The sequence below is a fragment of the Saccopteryx leptura genome, chromosome 2, assembly GCF_036850995.1.
Source record: "Saccopteryx leptura isolate mSacLep1 chromosome 2, mSacLep1_pri_phased_curated, whole genome shotgun sequence".
NCBI classification, from domain to species: Eukaryota; Metazoa; Chordata; class Mammalia; order Chiroptera; family Emballonuridae; genus Saccopteryx; species Saccopteryx leptura.
The window spans coordinates 3,890,127-3,909,501 of NC_089504.1; the positions used below are offsets into that span (position 1 = coordinate 3,890,127).

General features: G+C 58.3%; 1 protein-coding gene across 4 annotated transcripts in view; it reads left to right on the forward strand.

The window, feature by feature from the left end:
- AK8 (adenylate kinase 8) overlaps nt 1-19,375 on the forward strand; it is a 120,949-nt gene that overhangs the window by 5,652 nt on the left and 95,922 nt on the right. For 2 of the 4 annotated variants that reach the window (XM_066366816.1, XM_066366817.1), the window contains 3 exons: nt 2,908-2,957; nt 5,907-6,020; nt 12,992-13,060. In XM_066366816.1, the coding sequence (XP_066222913.1) occupies nt 2,908-2,957; nt 5,907-6,020; nt 12,992-13,060 (233 nt within the window). Of the gene's footprint in view, nt 1-2,907; nt 2,958-5,906; nt 6,021-12,259; nt 12,421-12,991; nt 13,061-19,375 lie in introns of those variants that run through there. The other 2 variants (XM_066366818.1, XM_066366820.1) reach the window with 2 other exon arrangements.

Sequence of the window (19,375 nt, forward strand, 5' to 3'; positions counted from 1 at the left end):
TGTGGTCTGGGAGCTGCTCTCCCTGGGGGCCCTGTAGGTGACAGTGATGATGTCCGGTGGCAGCCCCATAGCCCACGTAAGTGAGCACCACTCCGGGCAAGGCTGCAGTGGCTGGTCCCCAGTATGTCAGTGCTGCTGTCCCTGGTTCCCGCACCATGTGGGGCATTGTTCCCGGCAGGTGGCCGTGGGCCTGGCTCCTGCCTGGGCAGGATTCCGTGAGTCTCTCTGGTCTCTGACTCAACCGTATCTGCTTCCTGTGGCTAGAGCCCGAGAATGCCAAGTGGCAGAGGGCACCTTTGTCAGGAGGCAGTCGTGGTGGTGACAAAGGTGACAACCACTCAGTGACCACAGCAAGTGAGGAGGACAGCCAGGCAGGAGGCCGCTGCAGGTCCACTGCATGTGTGGCTCCTTACAGTCCTGACTGCGGCAGGGGAGGCTGAGACTTGGGCCCTTTCCTCGGGGAGCCGGCTGTGGATGGGGTCAGCGATACCGCCAGCGGCTCAGCTGTGGCACAAAACTTGGGTTGGGGTGAATAGGACAGTCCCGATGGGAAGTGATGAGTGGGAAGGTAGGAACGTGGAAAACATCTTCAGGAAGAATGAGGCGGCTCCAGATCAAGGGAGGGGATGGGTTGGGGTGCTGGGCAGGAACCCCAGCAAGGCAAAGCTATTCAGGTGACTGGGACACGCCCAGCCTTCTGTTAAGGTCATGCCCTGCTAGGTCCTAGAGGATTTAAAGGGACTCAGAGCCCTTTAGCCAGAAGAACAGTGGAAGCAAATTGCCCTGACTAGATAGCTTGGTGGATTAGAGCATTGTCCTGAAGCACAGAGGTTGCTAGTTCAATCCCTGGTCAGGGCACATACAGGAACAGATCTATGTTCCTGTCTCTTTCTCTCCCTTCTTCTCTCTTTAAAATCAATACATTAAAAATATATATCAGGCCCTGGCCAGTTTTCTCAGTGGATAGAGCATGGGCTCAGTGAGCTGACATCTTGGGTTTGATCCCCAGTCAGGGCACACATGAGAAGTGACCATTTGCTTCTCTCCCTCTCCCCCTTCTCTCTCTCATACTCTCCCGCAGCCAGTGGCTTGCTTGGTTTGAGGATAGCTCAGTTGGTCTGAGTGTCAGCTTCAGGCACTAAAAATAGCTCAGTTGATTCAAGCATCAGCCACAGCCACAGGTTGCCGGGTGGATTCTTGTTGGGCACATGCAGGAGTCTGTCTCTTTATCTCCCCTCCTTTAACTTAAAAAAAAGGACCGTGAAGCCGAGTCCATGACACTGAGGGGCAGGACGCATGGTGGCCAAGCCTGCCTCTGAGAGAAAAGTGTGCAGACGTGTGCTGAGCTGGGGTATCGCAGTGGGAGGTTCTCCAGGGGCACCTGTCTGCCCCTTCCTGCCCCACACCCCGACTCACATCACCACCCACAGGAGAGGCTCTGGGTGGCAGAGAAGCAGGTTCCCTGCACATCACCCGTCGGTAGGGTTGATGAACCAGACTCACAAATGTCTGGAGGCACAGAAAACAACAGTGTCCTAGAGCAGTCAGTTGGTGACATGTGAAAATCATGCAGCAGCAGAAAGCCACGAGGTGTGTCCAACATCGGCCATGTTGTTGAGGAGAGAGCAACTCCTCATCAGAGGCCGGCAGAGGAGGACCGGTCCTTGCTCTGGTCAGTGCCCGTCCGATGCGGTTACCCCATGACTGTCCCCAGGGACCAGGGTTCCCCTGGCCATTCTGGGCAGCGTCCGACCCAGTGCCGAGCACAGAAGAGGTATTTGTGGAGCGAGTCTGAATCATCTTGCGCTTTCCCTCTGCGTTTTCCCTGAGAACGAGAAGGTGCTGTGTATTTGGGCAGAGGGCTAATAACCCAAGCAGCCTGGCTGGGCGTCGGTGTGCTGACCATTCCCTGCGTGGCCCAGAGGGACCCTCTCAATCCTCCTCAGCGTCCACTCCCGGACTAGAGATGATGCTCGTCCGTCCTCTACATGCCGGTCCCCTCCTGGTGGCTGGGCAGGAACGGGCTCTACACGTAGACATCAGAGGCTCAGGTGAGCTGGGGTGCACATTGTCCCCCGTCCCTGACCTCTGTTCTGTGCCCCTTGCTCCCCACTGTTAGGGGGAAAGGTCATGATCAAGGTGACGGTCAGCGATTCGTCTGTCCAGGCGCCACGTTCTGTTTCCTGCGTTTTGACCCCCCCCACACACACACCTTCCACGCTCTTCTTAAGAGGCTGGTATTTCCCAGCGGCCAGCAGCCCCCTGGCCCTCGGGCAGCCACCTTAGGAATTCTGCGGGGCCAGGAACCTGCCGGAGAGGGACTGTCTCTGAAGCAAGCACCCGTTTTCATTTGCATAGAAATGCCCATATTTGCAAACAAAGACCTTCCTGGCTGGGGTTCTATAAATCTGGACACACACTTCAGGCTCTTCCCCGTGACTTCCCTCTGCAAAATGATGGGGAATACTATTTGCTAAATAAAAGGGCATAAATATTTAAAGAAAAAAAAAGAAAGAAAGAAAAAAAGCTTTGAAGGTCAATTTACATAAAATACAGCTTTATTTGAGAGCATGTCCCAGAGACAAAGTCCCTGTTTAAAATGCTTTATGGCGTTTGAAATCTCAATTGTTCCTGATATTTATTAGTTTGGCAAAATAGTTCCCGTGACTGTGTCTTCCTGGAGACAGAAAAATAAACCATCTGGGTGATCACTTACCTCTCTAAACACAGAGAGAAGGCTCTACGGTGGGAGCATCTCGGAACCTCTGGGTGACAAACGGCCGTGTCACTTGCAGAAAATGAAATCCGGGGAGGAGAGAAATAAATACCTCCGGCCCGCAGTGGCTTTTGCACGGGAGGCTGCCCTGTCATGTCGAGCGGTGACATTCAAATCTTTTTACTCCACAGTGCCGAAGATTGCAATACTGGGTCCGCCAGCCTCGGGGAAAACCACGATCGTAAGTGTATCATGTTAAGTGTTGTGACTGCGATCTCTCATCCCGCAGAGCTGGGCCGAGACCGCACCTGGGCGGGTTTCCATCACCACCGAGCTTTCCCTGCTTCTTAACTTTCCCTCTGGTAGCAAGAGGCAGTGTGTGTTCATAGTAGAAAACCCAGAAAATACAAAAACAAACCAGCCAGCCCAGAAATGTAGCATCCCTACCACGCAGAGGCAAGCACGAACGTTTTGGGGCGCACCTCCCAGGGTTTTCTCGGGGCCCCGGGACGCCGTGTTTGCACACCTGGGGGTTGTTCTCGGGTGACTCTCGAGGTAGGGGTGCTGGTGGTCAAACAGCACAGCCCTTCCTGAGAACCCGGCACGGCATCTTCAGATTCACTCCTAGCATTTCGACCACGAACTAGGGCAGCCGACCAGAGGGGCGTGTCCGCTCCGCTCCCGGGCTTTGCAGGGACGTGTCGTGTTGCCACGCTGTGACAATTCTCTTTTCAGTCCAAAGACAGCACAAGATTAAAGGCACAGTGGATGTGCCACCACAGTCTCGTCCTCCTTGGAGGTGGCCTTGTCCTGAAGCTGGTGTGCCCCATCCTACCTGTGGGTTTAATCTTTAAGCTTTTTTTTTTTTTTTTTTTAAGATTTTATTTATTGGCCTTGGCCAGTTGGCTCAGCAGTAGAGCGTCGGCCTGGTGTGTGGAAATCCTGGGTTCAATTCCCGGCCAGGGCACACAGGAGAAGTGCCCATCTGCTTCTCCCCTCTCCCCTCTCCCCTTCCTCTCTGTCTCTCTCTTTCCCTCCTGCAGCCAGGACTCTGTTAGAGCAAAGTTGGCCCGGGTGCTGAGGATGGCTCCATGGCCTCCACCTCAGGCACTAGAATGGCTCCGGCTGCAATGGAGCAACACCCCAGATGGGCAGAGCATCGGCCCCTGGTGGGCGTGCCGAGTGGATCTTGGTGGGGAGCATATGGGAGTCTGTCTCTTTGACTCCCCGCTTCTCACTTCAGAGAAATACAAAAAAAAAAAAAAAAGAAAGATTTTATTTATTCATTTTAGAGAGGAGAGAGAGAGAGAAGGGGGGGGAGGAGCAGGAAGCATGAACTCCCATGTGTGCCTTGACCAGGCAAGCCCAGGGTTTCGAACCGGCGACCTCAGCGTTCCAGGTCAATGCCCCATCTACTGAGCCATCCTATTTTTTAAGGGACAAAAACTTGGTGCAGTTTTAGTCACCTGAGATGGGACTTTTTCTGTCTTCAAAGCCCAGTTAGCTAGCCTCAGTCCACCTCCCACAAGGACTGTCACCACTGGGCACTTGCCCGGGCCTGGGCGTGTGGGGGCTGTCTCCTGATGGGCTTGGTGCTGACGGTGGCCAGTCCTTGCACATAGTAACCTGCGTCTGCCCTGCTTTAGAGTTTGTGTGGCTGCTTTGTTCATTTCTCCGTCCATCCACCACCAGTCCACCCATCTCCCTGGCCGGCCGGCCCTCTGTCTGTAATTTTCTACGTTATTCCACAGGACCGGGCTGCAGGCTCTCCCCTTTCTGCAGCCCTCCCGCCCAGATGGCTGTTTCATAGCCGGATTCCCGGGGCTTTCGGCCCTGGTCGCTGTGCGCACTACCAGGGTGCTCTGGAAAGGCAGGGTCCGGTTCTGCAGACTGGCCAAACCAGCCTCTCCTGGGGAGGCCAGAGGGGACAGTGAGCTCAGGGACCAGCGTGGTCGCTGCTGTGCTGAGCTAGGCTCCCTGAGCCCTGTCAAGGGACGTCGGTGCCCCAGTGGGAGGGTGCTTCTTTGGCAAAGGGTCTTTGTCTCAGAGACATTCAACACCCAGGGATCCTTCCACTTTCCCTCCCTCCCTCCCTCCCTCCCCTCCCTTCCTTCCTCTCTCCTTCCTTTCTTTCTTCCCCCCTTTCTTCCTCCCTCCCTCCCTTCTTTCTCCTTCCTCCTTCCTTCCTTCCTTACTTCTTTCCTCCCTCCCTCCCTCCCTCCTTCCTTTCTTTCTTCCCCCCTCTTTCTTCCTCCCTCCCTCCCTTCTTTCTTTTTTCTTTCTCCTTCCTTCTTCCTTCCTTCCTTACTTCTTTCCTCCCTCCCTCCCTCCCTCCCTCCCTCCAGCTCCTCTCCAATCACACGGTGGAATTTATGAAGCATTTGTGACTCAGGAGCGAGACCTTCTTCTGTGAAGTCCCAGCTTGGCTGCAGCAATGGACTTTGCCTCCCGGAGGCGGGGCCCAATGGCGCTGCCTGCCCTGTGTTTCAGCTACAAGCCTTCAGGCGAATTCACTGTCCCTCGCTACTTCTGTGTGGGGACACACAGAATCTAACTTCACGGTAGACAGTATAGAGTAAAATCCAAACAGAGGGCCCCAAAGTGCTCTTTGCTGTGACATCCCCCACATTTTCTGGCAGGAGGACAGAGAGAATTGAAGTTCATACCTGCTCAGAGGACCTTCAGGGCCCTCAGAATTAACTTGGATGCCCAAATGGTCATCAGTATAAGCTTGGTATTAAGAACATTTTATTATATGACTAGTCCTTAAAATGTATCCTTTCCTTGTATATGGAGTCATGGTTTGGCCAGAATAGGTCATCTCCCCATGTTTAAGAAAAAGTCCGTATGGAGTGTGGTTGTGACCCCCACGTAGGCCCTGTCCCTGCATTTCCTGTTCTCCTTGGCCTGTTCTCACAACTCCTGGTCCGCAGACTTGGAAAGGCTCGCCGCGGGCAGCGTGGCCCGTTGGTTGGTTTCAGCGCGGTGTGGAGGCAGTGGGTGGGTGGAGGAGAGGTGGCATCTGAGCGGAGGTCCTCGGCTGGGAGTGCTGGGGGGGGAGTGTGCCCCCTCCAGCCAGAAATCCTTATGCCCCTGTGGCCAGTCCGTTAGGGCAGGACCCGGCACGTTAACGGAGTTCCCTCCGTGACAGCTGGTGCTAACCTCTTCTTTTCCTCCGTCCTGTCTGCAGGCCATGTGGCTTTGCAAACACCTGAAGAGCAGTCTTCTCACCGTGGAGAACTTGGTAGCGAAAGGCTATTCCTTCCTGTCTGACGGCGCCAAGACGCATTACCAGAAAACCAAGGTAGGACTGGCCCTGGGGCAGCCAGCGCGCCCGGGGCTCCCCACCTCCACAGCCCCACTCAGCTCCCAGTCCCTGGTGGGGTAGGTGAGAGGCATGGCTGCGGTACTGTGAGATGCGGGCAGGACCCGCCAGGAAGGGGAGAGGGCCCGCGTGGGCGGACGGAGGAGGGGGGGAGGAGCCGCGTGGGCAAGACGGAGGAGGGGGAGAGGGCCCGCGTGGGCGCGAAGGAGGAGGGGGGGAGAGGGGCCGCGTGGGCGGACGGAGGAGGGGGAGAGGGCCCGCGTGGGCGGACGGAGGAGGGGGGGAGAGGACCGCGTGGGCGGACAGAGGAGGGGGAGAGGGCCCGCGTGGGCGGACGGAGGAGGGGGAGAGGGCCTGCGTGGGCGGACGGAGGAGGGGGAGAGGGGCCGCGTGGGCAAGACGGAGGAGGGGGAGAGGGCCCGTGTGGGCGGACGGAGGAGGGGGAGAGGGGCCGCGTGGGCGGACGGAGGAAGGGGAGAGGGGCCGCGTGGGCGGACGGAGGAGGGGGAGAGGGCCCGCGCAGGCACCCACGCTGGTGGGCTGGAGGTGCGGGGTTAGTGCCAGGAAGGGATCCTGAGTGGAGTGAGGAGCCTGTCTGGTACCGGTGGAGCACCCGAGTGGAATCCATGGGTGCAGGTGGGGTGGGGGCTCCGTCCCACAGATGACCTGCCCGCTGGCTGGCGCTGGGACAGGAGGGCCGAGCTGGCAGGGTTCAGGGGCGGGGCCCAGGTGTCCCCAGAGTGTGAAGACTCCGGGTGAGCCCTGTCAGGGCGCCTCCTTCCGCCGCTGGAGCCGCCCTCCTGGATCAGGCAGTCCCAGCCCACGTGTCCCACTGACACATCCCACAGGGTGGGAGTTCTGCTTCTAAAATCCCACCAGCCCTATGCCTGAAAGGCATTCTTAACAAGGGAAATGTAGGGCTTGATCATATTGTTCCTCTTTGATACAAATAGAGACTTTGAAATATTTTTTAAAGACCCCTTTGGACCGTGAGCAGGTGTGTTAGTCTGAAAGCACCACCGACGGGGTGGCTTGGAAACAGCAGGTCTTTCTGGAGGCTGAAGTCAAGATCACGGCACCAGCGGTCCAGCGTCTGGTGACAGCGTCTCTCCTTGTCCTCACGTGGCAGAGAGGTTAAGGAGGCTCTCTGGGGCTCCTTTCAGGAGGGCACTAACCCCATTCACGAGGGCGCCACCCTCGCGATCTCATCACCTCCCAGTACCGTCACTTTGAGAGTCAAGATTTCAACATATGATCTGAGGGGTCAGAAGACAAACATCCACACTTCAGCAGGAGGGGTATGCTCCCTTTGGGTGGCCTTCACTGAGACCCCAGCTGTCCCTTGTTTGTGAGGGAAGACAGCTGAGAACAGCAGGGTCCTCGTGTTGCTGAGCACAGGTGTGTAAGGTGTGGTGTTACCAGCCTACAGATCCTGTGAAGGTTAAGGAATCGTCCGGCTGGGTGGGATTCAGGCCTGTGAGTGTCCCAAGCAGGCATGACACAGGTGCCCAGGGCTGCCCCCACCTCTGCGGAGGGTGGAGGCTGTGCTCGGAGGTCACTGTGTCCTGTCTTCATCTGCGTTCACTGAGAAAGATCTTTACCCCATGGCCACGTGGTCACTTCCTCCAGGAAGTTGGCAGTGAGTTTCCCGGCCTCATGGCCGCCAGTGAATGACGGCTGGAGGGTAGCTCTCCTGACCAGTGTGCAGGGGTCTGAAGGGAGACACACGCACTGACACCCGGGACCAGAACAGGGAGCACCCCTCCTGGGCTCTGTGGTTAGGAGCCGGGCTGCCGCCAGGCCTCCCCTGCCTCTTGGAACTGCTTCTCCTTCTGTTCCCACTCTTCCAGCTGCTCTTGGCCACTCGTGACCACCACCCTGTTCCCAGGCTCCATCCACCCACCGAGTCTGCCAAGGCCCGTTTCTCAGGACAGGATCTGCATGGGCCAGCTGGCCAGGTGTCCCCAGGGCCTGGTCAGCTCTGGAGAGGGGTGTGCACCGAGGGCTCGGGAGGCCGCAGAGCGTGGACACGGCTGACAGGGCCCTGGTGGGGCGACGGTATTGGAGTCGCGGGGTGTGACCTCGGCAGACTCCCACCATGAGTTCCATAACATGATGGAACAGAGGGGGCCTCATTCAGCAAGGTCAGCCACCCCAGAGAGGGCCAGCTCTGAACGATTTAATCCAGAGCACATCCTGCCCCCCCCCTGGCCGGCCTGGCCCTCTGGGCGGGGGCAGCGATGCCCTGACTGCCCTCCCCCTGCCTTTCCTGTCCCCATGGACCTGCAGGAGCCAGAAGGTGTGCTTATCGTGTGAGGGGACACCAGCTTTGAGGCGTAGGACTAAGGTCTTAGAAAGAAAGTGGTTATCTCATTTTCTGCAGAAGATAAACTTTTTCATCTTTGGCGGGGGTGCCAGAGTTATTTCCAGGATAAAGATGCTTTTTATTAGGTTTATAAAATTCAACGGAGAAGAGGGAGTTTAAGGAAATTCCTCCCGGGTTTCATTACGCTAATTATGGCATATTTCAGACCGCATCACAGTGCTTTCAAGGATGTCTTGCTGGGGTTCTTTGGTTGGCAGCCCCGGTGGAGGGAGGATGAAAGGTAGGGAGTGGGGACCCATCGGGAGGAGCAGGTGCGAGGAGGAGGAGGAGCGGGATGGGGAGAGTGCGCGTCCACGGCCGCGTGTGGCGCTGTCACAGGTGGCTCCCGCCAGGCCAGGCCTCTCGTTAAGTGTCGTCTGAAGATCATCTGCTGATTTAGAACCTTTACAGTCCTTTCTTACAAGTGACAATGATACTTCAGAAACCAGATTTTCTCCTGTTAATCAGGGCTCTGCCCTCTTACGCATAATTCTGTTGGCCAAGACATCTCCACTGTAGGCATTTCCAGATGGTTTCTGCCGTACGTCCTAGTCACCCAGCGTGTGCCGTGGGAGAGCCAGGGCGCTTCCAGCCACGGGGGTCCAAGGTGCCACAGAGCCAAGCGCTACCCGGGATACGGGGCCTGGAGACTTCGTGCAGCCCACAGCTTCTCCGGCACGCAGTTTGCCCTGGAAGTGTTCTTGCAGCCGCTGCTGAGTCCCGGGCCCTGGCTCCAGGCTGGGAAGAGCGCACGGCTGCAAGGCCTCGGGGCTCCAGGGCCATCGCACAGCCGAGAGCCCAGTCAGGCCGAGTGCCACCAAGCCCATGTGGCAGGGCTGTGCCTGTGGGCGCCGGGGCTTCGCCGGACCAGGGACTGGACACAGGTGTTGTTTGTTTTTAACTGCTCGTTATGAAGTACCACGAAGGTGCCCAGAAGCAGTGAGATGCGTGTGAGAACTCGTGTGGACCAGCTCACGGCTGCCTGTTTCCTGACGGCCCAGCGCCTGCTCCGGGTTATTTCAGAGCCGACCCACCCACGTCTCATCGTGTCCAGGGACGGTTTAGTCCCCCTCCGTGGAGAGACCGAGTGCAGACAGAAAACGACCAGGCTGCATATATAAAAATAGGTCCCTGACCCACAACCGGCAGTGACCTGTCACGGAACCCAACCTGCTGTCCACAGAACCCGCCCAGGAGGCAGCGGGCCGTCACCCGGACTTGGGGAGCTCAGACCTCTGTCTCTGGTTTGATCCAGGAAGCCCCGCCATGACTCCTGTAACAGTTGGTCCCAAACACCAGGACTTAGCTGCTGGCATGCCAATCTTTGTCCCTACTTCTGCCTTATGACCAACCAGTGGAAGCTCCCGTAACCAAGCACGTGGGACGCCCGCTCCTGGGTGGCCGGGGAAGGTGCGGCCTCATGAGGATGCCCCAAGCCTCCCCTTTCCCCCTGGAAGCCCCCCGCTCCTCGGCCTGCCTCTGAGTCTCTGCCAAACCAGGTGATGGTGGCCGGTGGCCGCCTCCTCCGCCAGCGCCAGCCCTGACCCGGAGCCTCTGTTTTTCTCACGGGGGTGGTCTTCATTTATTTCCACACTCCAAGACGTAAGAGCTCTTTTTCATTAAACAGACAGTGTCACACTTAGAAAACCTTCTGATCTTTCTCCAGTGTCCAGTCAGGGTCAAACTGCTCTTCCTTCAAAGCCTCGGCCCTGTTCCACCCCCACCCCCCCTCCCCACACGGCCTGGGACCCCCTCTCAGAGCTGGGGGAGGCCCTGCTCTGTGGGCCCCCCTCTCAGAGCTGGGGGAGGCCCTGCTCTGTGGGCCCCGGCCCCTGCTCCGGCTGCCCTGAGAAGCAGCAGAAGCTTTGAAACGACACTCACCTGGAGAGGATTCTCTGGCCAGTTCTCAGTGAGCTCAGGAGCCCTTTGGTGGGGGGGGAGGGTGGGAGTCTGACAGACCAGACTCGCTCCTCTCCCCCCCCCCCCCCCGCTCTGGAGGGAGGTGCGTGCTGGAGATCAAAGTGCCGAGGACTCCCGAGCAGGCGTCACCCAGAGGTGACACGAGACATCAGGGGCCCTGAGAGGGGGGCCTGGCGACGGGACCGCTCTGGCTGCGTCATCCTGGTGAGGGGCCTCCGGGCACAGAGCCAGACGGTGAGCCTCCTCTGCCGGCTGCCTGGGACCTGCAGCAGACCCGCTCAGTCTCCAGGGGACTGGCCCTCCAGGTTAGCGCCTGCGGTTCCGCTCCTAATTGGAACCCACGGAGCCGATGCTGCTCTCGACAGCAAGGAGGCAGGGTGGGTGTCACTTTGACACGGGTGGCAAGGTGAGGGGCCAGGGGCTTCACCTGGGCTGGGCCGTCTCTGTGACCAACAAGGGCTTCAGTGGGCTCCATCATGTGTCCCTGGTCCTCTGTGGGGCTGGGGTGGGGAGCGTGACAGCTCTGGAGTGGGGGAGCCCGGTTCCCGGGAAGACGGTTTGGCAGGGCTCTGTGCAGCGGCCCCCTGGGAGCCCTGGCTGCTGCTGCCTGACACATCAAAGCTGGCGTCGGGACAGCCCTGCGCGGGGGGCACCCAGGGTGGCCCAGCTCAAAGTCACCAGCCTGTCCCCTGCCGCGCCCCGCCCGAACCTGTCGCATCACAGCCCACGTTTGACTCTCTGCACACCCTCCACCTGATCCCCCTCCACGTCCCCGCGTCCCCCCGTCCCAGCACCTGTTTGAATGCTGTCTCCTGGGTGGGTGTTGTCAGGGAAGGGAGACGGATCTCAGGATACTGACCTCAGGATGTAAACTGGCTCTGTCTGGGTCAGGAGGGAACAGGAGGGGTCAGGTAAGGATAGGAGGGGGTGGTGAGGAGGGGAGGGGCAGGCCTGCTCCCTGCCCACCCCCCTCCCTTGCCAGCCTGGGAAAATTCCTTGGGATAGCTGGGAGGGTATGGGCACCGGCAGACACACACCCTTCCTTTCCGGCAACTTCTCCCGTGTGGGGCCGGGCTCTCCAGTGGTTGGCTTGGCTTAAGACACCAGGGGTGGTTCCCAGATGAGCAGCATCACCTGGAAGCTTGTTCGAGATGCAGATTTTCAGCCTCACTCCAGAGCAGCTGTGGCAGGGGCCCTGAGGGGCGGGGCCCAGAGGTCGGTGCTTTAACAAGCTCTTCCGGGGTGCATGTCCAAGTTGAGAATGACTGGCTTATGCAAGGAACTGGTGAGCTGGGGGGTACAGAGGTGTCTGATGACGTAATGAAATTTGGGACCAAATGCTGGCTAGACTCCCATCTGTGTCTGTCTCGGGCCTCTGTCCCCTACACGTCACTCACTCATTCCCTCACTCATTCATCACTCATTCGTTGTCTCTCCTGCTAACTCTTGCTCCTGACTTTTGCTGCCCACTTTGTAGCAGTCATTGTAGCCCCCCTAACTTTCAAGTGGACCCATGACAAGTCTGGTTCCCAACAGAAGCGCCCCCTTCCTCAGCCTCTCCCTGTCTGCTCTGCCTTCCTCTTTCCACCCCATGTCTCTGGGAAGGCCATCCTGGGGTCAGAGACTCAGTTCCTCTCTCCCCCTTTGTTCTGGCTCCATTCCCTTCATCCCCCTCAGGTCTGCAGAGCGGCTGCTGTAGCTCCAGCTCTTACGTTCTTTCGGCTTTGGATCCAGTGGAAAGGGGGAAAGCAAGGGTTCCTGCCCTGATGTGACAGCCAGGTCCTGGGTCTGGCTCTCACCGGCGGGATTGAGTCACGGGCAACCCCTGGACCAATCACAGTGGCTAGGGGTGGGAGATCCTGATCAACTTGGACCAATCAGGGCCCTCCTCTGGATCGGCGTGTCCGCTTGACTCCACTGAAACCATAGCGGCTGAAGAGGGAGGCTCCTTACAGGAACTTGGGGGTCTGTGTTAGAGGAAGAGGGGCGTGTGGATGCGGGGGCAGAAGATAAAAGCAGAAACGACAGTGTCGTAAACTCCCTGCGGCCAGCCAGCTCCTGAGTGAGGCCCGGAGAGGTCAAGACCTGCCCCAGGTCACCACGCTGGCTGGAGCGGCAGCAGCCGCTCTGTAGCCGTGAGGGGAGCTTGACCAGGATTGGAGCCAGCTCGGGCCCGGGACTGGGGGGCGGAGCCCTGATGCTGGGGATGGGCCGGGGCTTTGCTTTATGTGAGGAAGGTGGGGAGGGGTGTGGGTGTGGGAGCACACCTGAGTGGGGGCGCAGGTGAGCAAGGGCACGGAGGCAGTCCCTGTGGACATGCGGTGTGTGTGGGGGGGGGCATCAAAGAGGTGGCCGGTGGGAACGGAGCTCGGGGAAGGGAGGGGCCAGTGGAGCCAGGGCCAGGGCAGGGTCGCAAGGCGGCCTGGCCGTGCAGAGGCCGCGGGGCACGGCTCAGGGACCTGGAGCAACGGTGTCGACAAGTCTGGGTCTTCGGATCTCAGCTGAGCCTGCGGGCCTGCCCACTGTGTCCTGCTGAGCTCAGCACCCACGTCCCGCCCTGAGCTCAGCACCCACGTCCAGCCCTGAGCTCAGCACCCACGTCCCGCCCTGAGCTCAGCACCCACGTCCAGCCCCCGACTCCTGTCCTGTGTGCTCTTCCCTGCAGTCCCTGCCCAGCATGCTGCTCACCAGACTGGTCCAGGCGCGCTTGAGTGAAGGCGACTGCGTCAAGCGGGTAAGAGCCGGCTGGAGCCAGCCCGGGGCCCCCTCCCGGGGCGGTGGGGCTCCCTCTCCAGCGGGGGGAGGATGAGAGGCCTGTGTTCCTGTCCTAGAGCAGGGGTGACCGGGGGCCTGCAGGGGGGACTCAGTCAAGGCCAGTCTGCGGGTGGGGGTCTCACCCTGCACGGGGGGAAATGACCAGGTGGACTCTGGGCCGTTGATCTGGGCGCCCGTAGGAAAGAGCCGGCCGGTGCATGGGGTCACGGGGAGCCTTTAACGTGGGGACAGTTGTGGAAGTGGGGGTAGAGGGTGGATAGGGCAGCCAACCAGTGCTGATGAAGCATCTGAGATGCCCTGTGGGGAGCTGGACCTGGGGGGCAGAGGGAGAATTGAGGGCACCCCAAACTCGCCTTCCATCCTCTGACGCCCTCCTGTGCCCTCTTTGAAGTTGAATCAATTGCTACCGGCCAGTCAGCGACTTAATGAATTGTACTTTTTGTTAGGAGACCTCCATAAGAACCCAGTAGGACTGGGATCGGAGAGCTTCCAGGCTGGTGAACGGGGAGGTGCAGGGAGGGTGGCACTCAGCACCTGGCATGCCACGCCCTCCCCGTGTGCCCCGCCCGGCGTCACTTCCCTGCCGCTCCTGAGCTGGGCCGTTCTGTAGCAAACCCGTGAGCTAGTCAGTGAAGCATTTCTCTCAGTTCTGAGCCAGTCTAGCAGGTTGAGGGAGCCCAAGGAGGGCGTCCTGGGGACTCCGGTTAATGGCAGCGGGTCGGAAGAACGGGTGACCTCTGGGTTGGCCGCTTTCTGTCTGAAGTGGGCTTGAGCTCTCAATCTCTGGAATCTAGGGCTATCTCTGGGTAGGTAGCGTCAGAATTGAACTGAATCGTAGGACAGACTCCAGCTGGTGTCTAGAACTGCTTGGTGGTGGTGTGGGAAACTCCCCCACACACATTGGAAGTGTTGACTGGAACCCGAAATGAGGGGCAGAGAGGGGGTGGGGGACGTGGAGGCACAGTGAGCGTCTGCTGTGCACCAGCGGGCGCCTGGTGGGGGCGTCACACACACGGGCTCCTCGGAGCCTCACAGGAACCCTCTCCGCCCGCACGTTACTTCCCCGGTTTACAGATGAGACAACGGAGGTCCGGCTGTGTGATTTCCAGTATCTCCTCCCAGTCTCCAGCTGGTCTCACTGTTCTAACACCAGTGGCTTTCACAGAGCACATTTTCTGATTCTAAGTAGAAAAGTTAAATTTTTTGAACTTTTTTTAGTTATCCACTTTTTTTTCTATTTTAAAAAAATTTTTTTTGTATTTCTCTGAAGCTGGAAATGAGGAGAGACAGACAGACTCCCGCATGCACCCGACCGGGATCCACTCGGCACGCCCACCAGGGGGCAACACTCTGCCCAACAGGGGGCGATGCTCTGCCCCTCTGGGGCGTCGCTGTCACAACCAGAGCCACTCTAGTGCCTGGGGCAGAGGCCAAGGAGCCATCCCCAGCGCCCGGGCCATCTTTGCTCCAATGGAGCCTCGGCTGTGGGAGGGGAAGAGAGAGACAGAGAGGAAGGAGAGGGGAAGGGGTGGAGAAGCAGATGGCGCTTCTCCTGTGTGCCCTGGCCGGGAATCGAACCCAGGACTCCTGCACGCCAGGCCAACGCTGTACCACTGAGCCAACCGGCCAGGGCTAGTTATCCATTTTAATTTACCACTTGTATTTTTTTTCTTACTATATCTCTTTGTATAGTTTTTTTATTTTTATTTTCTTTCTTTCTTTTTTTTTTTTTATGTATTTTTCTGAAGTTGGAAATGGGAAGCAATCAGATAGACTCCTGCATGCGCCCGACTGGGATCCACCCAGCACGCCAGCCAGGGGGCGATGCTCTGCCCATCTGGGACGTTGCTCTGTTGCAACCAGAGCCATTCTAGCACCTGAGGCAGAGGCCATGGAGCCATCCTCAGTGCCCGGGCCAACTTTGCTCCAATGGAGCCTTGGCTGTGGGAGGGGAAGAGAGAGACAGAGAGGAAGGAGAGGGGGAGGGGTGGAGAAGCAGATGGACGCCTCTCCTGTGTGCCCTGGCCAGGAATCGAACCTGGGACTCCTGCACGCCAGGCCGACGCTCTACCACTGAACCAACTGGCCAGGGCCTGTATAGTTTTTTTTAGTGGATGATCTAACAATTACTTGCTCTCTCACAGTCTGTTTAGAATAATTTCAAACAGAATGTGCAGCGTGGTCCCTTTTCTCTTCTCTCTGCATGCTGTCCTTGTTTTAGGTGTTCCATCTGTATACACCGGAAACCCAGCTCGCACTGCTATAATTTTTGCTTTCAGTTATCGAATGTATTTTTTTCTTTTTTTATTGAGAGGTGGAGAGGCAGACAGACAGGCTCCGCCTGTGCCTGGACTGGTATCCACCTGGCAAGCCCCTTGCCGTGGATTGCTCTGCCCATCTGGGGCTGCTGCTCTGTTGCTTGGCAACTGAGCTATTTTAACGCCTGAGGCCGGGTCGGCGTGCAGAGGTCACCAGGGCTGTTTCATCCTCTCCAGCCTGGAGAGGAAGGGTCCCCGACGCCCGTGCAGTGTCAGGACCTGCACGCTCCTCTGCCGCTGCCCGAGCCAGGAGGCGCAGGCTCACCTGGCCCTTCTCTGCCCCTGCCTGTTGCCCCTCTCAGGTTTCAGGCTGCCTGAGGCCAGGCTGGGGAACGCCGGTTGGTGCTCTTCTGAATTCTGCTCTTCTTCCCTGACTCACTTGCTACTGCAGACTTAGTTCTGAGTCCTCAGTAGCTGAACCATGTGCTCCACCCGCTGTTACAGCAGCGTTCAGAGGGAGGGATGGTGTGAGGTGTGCGTTCTGTCCTGCCCAGCACCAGAACTTGTGTGCTTTTTATTTATTTATTTAATTTAATTTAATTTTTTTTTCCGAAGTGAGAAGTGGGGAGGCAGAGAGACAGACTCTCGCATGCGCCCGACCTGGATCCACCCAACATGCCCACCAGGGGGCGATGCTCTGCCCATCTGGGCCGTTACTCTGTTGCAACCAGAGCCATTCTAGCGTCTGAGGCAGAGGCCATGGAGCCATCCTCAGCACTCGGGCCAACTTTGCTCCAGTGGAGCCTTGGCTGCAGAAGGGGAAGAAAGAGATAGAGAGAAAGGAGAGGAGGAAGGGTGGAGAAGTAGAAGGGCACCTCTCCTATGTGCCCTGGCCGGGAATGAACCCATGACTTCCACACACCAGGCCAACGCTTTACCACTGAGCCAGCCGGCCAGGGCCCAGAACTTGTGTGCTTTTAAAAAAACATACACATATGTGAACATGTACACACACACATGCACACGCACCCTCGCTTGCTTAGTGGATTGAGTGTCTCAACTCTGGACAGGTACCTGGGCATCTCTCCAGTGCACATGTGAGCAAAAAGTAGTTCTCAGAGGCTGGCGCTGCGTGGTCCTCAGCCGTGTGCGTGTCAGATTTAAGAGAGGAGAGCAGCTGTTGTCTGGGTCTCAGAATCTGATCTGAGCAGTGTGTTTTCCTCTGATCTCAAACTTCACTGTGAGCTGCTGGGTGCCCCGGACTCGCCCTTCGCGACCTACACAGTCTCTCGAACACGTGTTGAACTCCTATAAACCCCTTCTGAGCTCGTCTAAGAGCTGGGTCCGCACAGCCTCTCTGCATAGGGCCCTGAGACATAGACCCCATGTGAGGGGACCCGGGTCCTTGCCACAGCTGCCACCAACATCAAATGGTCATAACATTTCTTATTGGTATTGTTAATTATAAATGATTATTGCTGTTATACTCCATGACTGCGTTGTGCCTCATAATTAATACTATTGGTGGAATTTTTACCATTTATACTAATATTGATACTGATACTAATCACCATGACTGTTGCTGTGCTGGCCATGGTGCTACCAAGCTGATGACCGGCGAGTGGGACACGCAGTCCGGCTCTCTGGGCACGTTGCAGGTGCGCTGTGTAGAGAGGCTGCGACCGCGTCCCGTGGACGGTGACCACGCTGGGCGCTCGGGGCTGCGTGCCGCGTCCACGATCTCATTTAACCTTCACGACAGCCCAGTGCAGGCGGGAGGATGTCACCCGGTGTGAGGGCTGCGGGGTCCTGCCCACGGCCCCACGCTCGGCCCCAGGACCGAGATGCCCGCACGGGGTCACGCTTTGGCCACTCTGCTCTCTGCTTGCCGGCGCTCACCGTGTCCTCCGGCGGGCGCGTCCCTTCCTGCGGCCTCACAGTCCTGGTTCTGGTCGACCCTGTCCAAACCGTTCCCTGCCGAGCACGGAGGAGTCTCCTTTCATCTGTGTTCAGTTCTCTCCCGCACGGTAAGGGGCACCCGGCCCCGTTTCATCTCTCCCTGGTGGAGACAGGACCACAGAGGAGAGGGGAAGAGCCTCATTATGTGCGGTGGTTGCTCAAACACAAGACAGACCCTCATCCAAAATAAACAGGCTTTCTTGCTTTTAGGGAGAAAAATGACACATATGCATATTCATTTATATGGTAATTATTGTTATTTAGCTACACAGGGACTGGAATCGGTAATCTGGAGCACAGAAGAGATGCAGGGATAGTGTTCAGGGGAAGATAATGCATTCATCGCATTCACAGCCCATCAGGACTCCGTAGTTCTGTCGGTGTTCCCCCCCCTTCAGTGCAGTGCAGTCTCTTTGAAGAATCTCTTTGAAGTGACCGTCAAACGCATTAGAGAACGAGAAATGAGCGCTTTGTATCGGCCCTGTCAAAGGGAGGAGGGCTCTACCTGTTGGGGACCCACTGGCCTTTCTGAGGGACAGCCATGTGCTGTGCTTGAAGTCCAGGAGTGTCCAGTTCTTCGGAAGCCCATCTCTAGGGCAAAGGGAAGCTGAGAAATAAGGCGGCGAGTCCAGGGATGCGGAGGGAAAGGCGCAGCACCAGAGGGGCCGTGAGCCTCCCTGTGTGTCTGCGCTGCTGGGCGTCCTACCCTGCCCTGGGCACCCGGCACCCGCCAGGCTCCGCCTCTCCCCGTCCTCTTCATATCGTTGCTGGAGGGACCCCTTTTAAAAATGAACAAACTTATTTCTTGGCTGCAGTCCATTCCCATGGCTCATCTGGAAGGTGCCCAAGTCCCCCTGTACTTGTCCCCCAGCTGCCTGGTCCCAGAGCCTCCGCCCAGCACAGTTAACTGGTGTTAACACATCCTGCTGAAACCACTCTATGCACAGGGAAGCCTCTGTCTCTACAGCCTGTCCTTGTCCCCCCTCCAGTGTAGGGAGCGCCCACCGCTTCCCTTCCCTCCTGGCACGGTGAAGTCCCGGCGGTGTGGAGGGGTGTTCTGTGTAGGGAGCGCCCACCGCTTCCCTTCCCTCCCGGCACGGTGAAGTCCCGGCGGTGTGGAGGGGTGTTCTGCCCGCAGCCTCCGCCTCTCCTCCTGCCTCTGCCCTGGCTGCCTCTGGGCCTCCTGCCGCTCCGCTGGCCCCGGCTCCACTCGGGGCTTCTGTGCTGTGTGGTGGACAGACCTCGGGAGGGGGGTGCCCGTGGTTCCCCTGCTCCTGGGGTCCACGCCTGGTGGACCTCCCCACCCCTTGAATGGGGGCCGGACCAACAGAAGAGGGCAAAGGTGATGAGATGCCACTCTCCTGATGACAGCACAGGATGCAAGTGTCCGCCCCCGCAGAGCAGAGAGCGCCTGTCTCCTCGGGGCCTGAGGAAGGAGCACCACGCTGGAGAAGGCCGCACGGGCGGGGCCCCCGCGGGGGAGAGTGGAGCCGCAGTCACGCGCCAGCTCAGTCTGGCCTGCAGAGGGGAGCACAGCCCAGCCGCCGACCGGGATGGCTGCCGGTGAGACCCTGAGCCGAGAGCAGAGCGCGGTGCAGCTGCCCAGACTCCGTCCTCAAGCGTGTTGTGTTAAGTCGCTAAGACTGAGATAGTTAGTGGAAGGCAGAGGGGCCTGCTCTCGGCACTGCCTGAGGAACCCCGCCTGTACCTGGGCAGCTGCTGCCCGATCCTCGGTCTAGGTTAGAGTCACTTTTTTTTTTTTTGTATTTTGGAATGAAGTTGGAAATGGGGAGGCAGTCAGACAGACTCCCGCATGCGCCTGACCGGGATCCACCCGGCATGCCCACCAGGGGGCGATGCTCTGCCCATCTGGGACATTGCTCTGTCGCGACCAGAGCCACTCTAGCCCCTGGGGCAAAGGCCATGGAGCCATCCCCAGCGCCCGGGCCAACTTTGCTCCAATGGAGCCTTGGCTGCAGGAGGGGAAGAGAGAGATAGAGAGAAAGGAGAGGGGGGAGGGTAGAGAAACAGATGGGCTTCTCCTTTGTGTCCTGGCT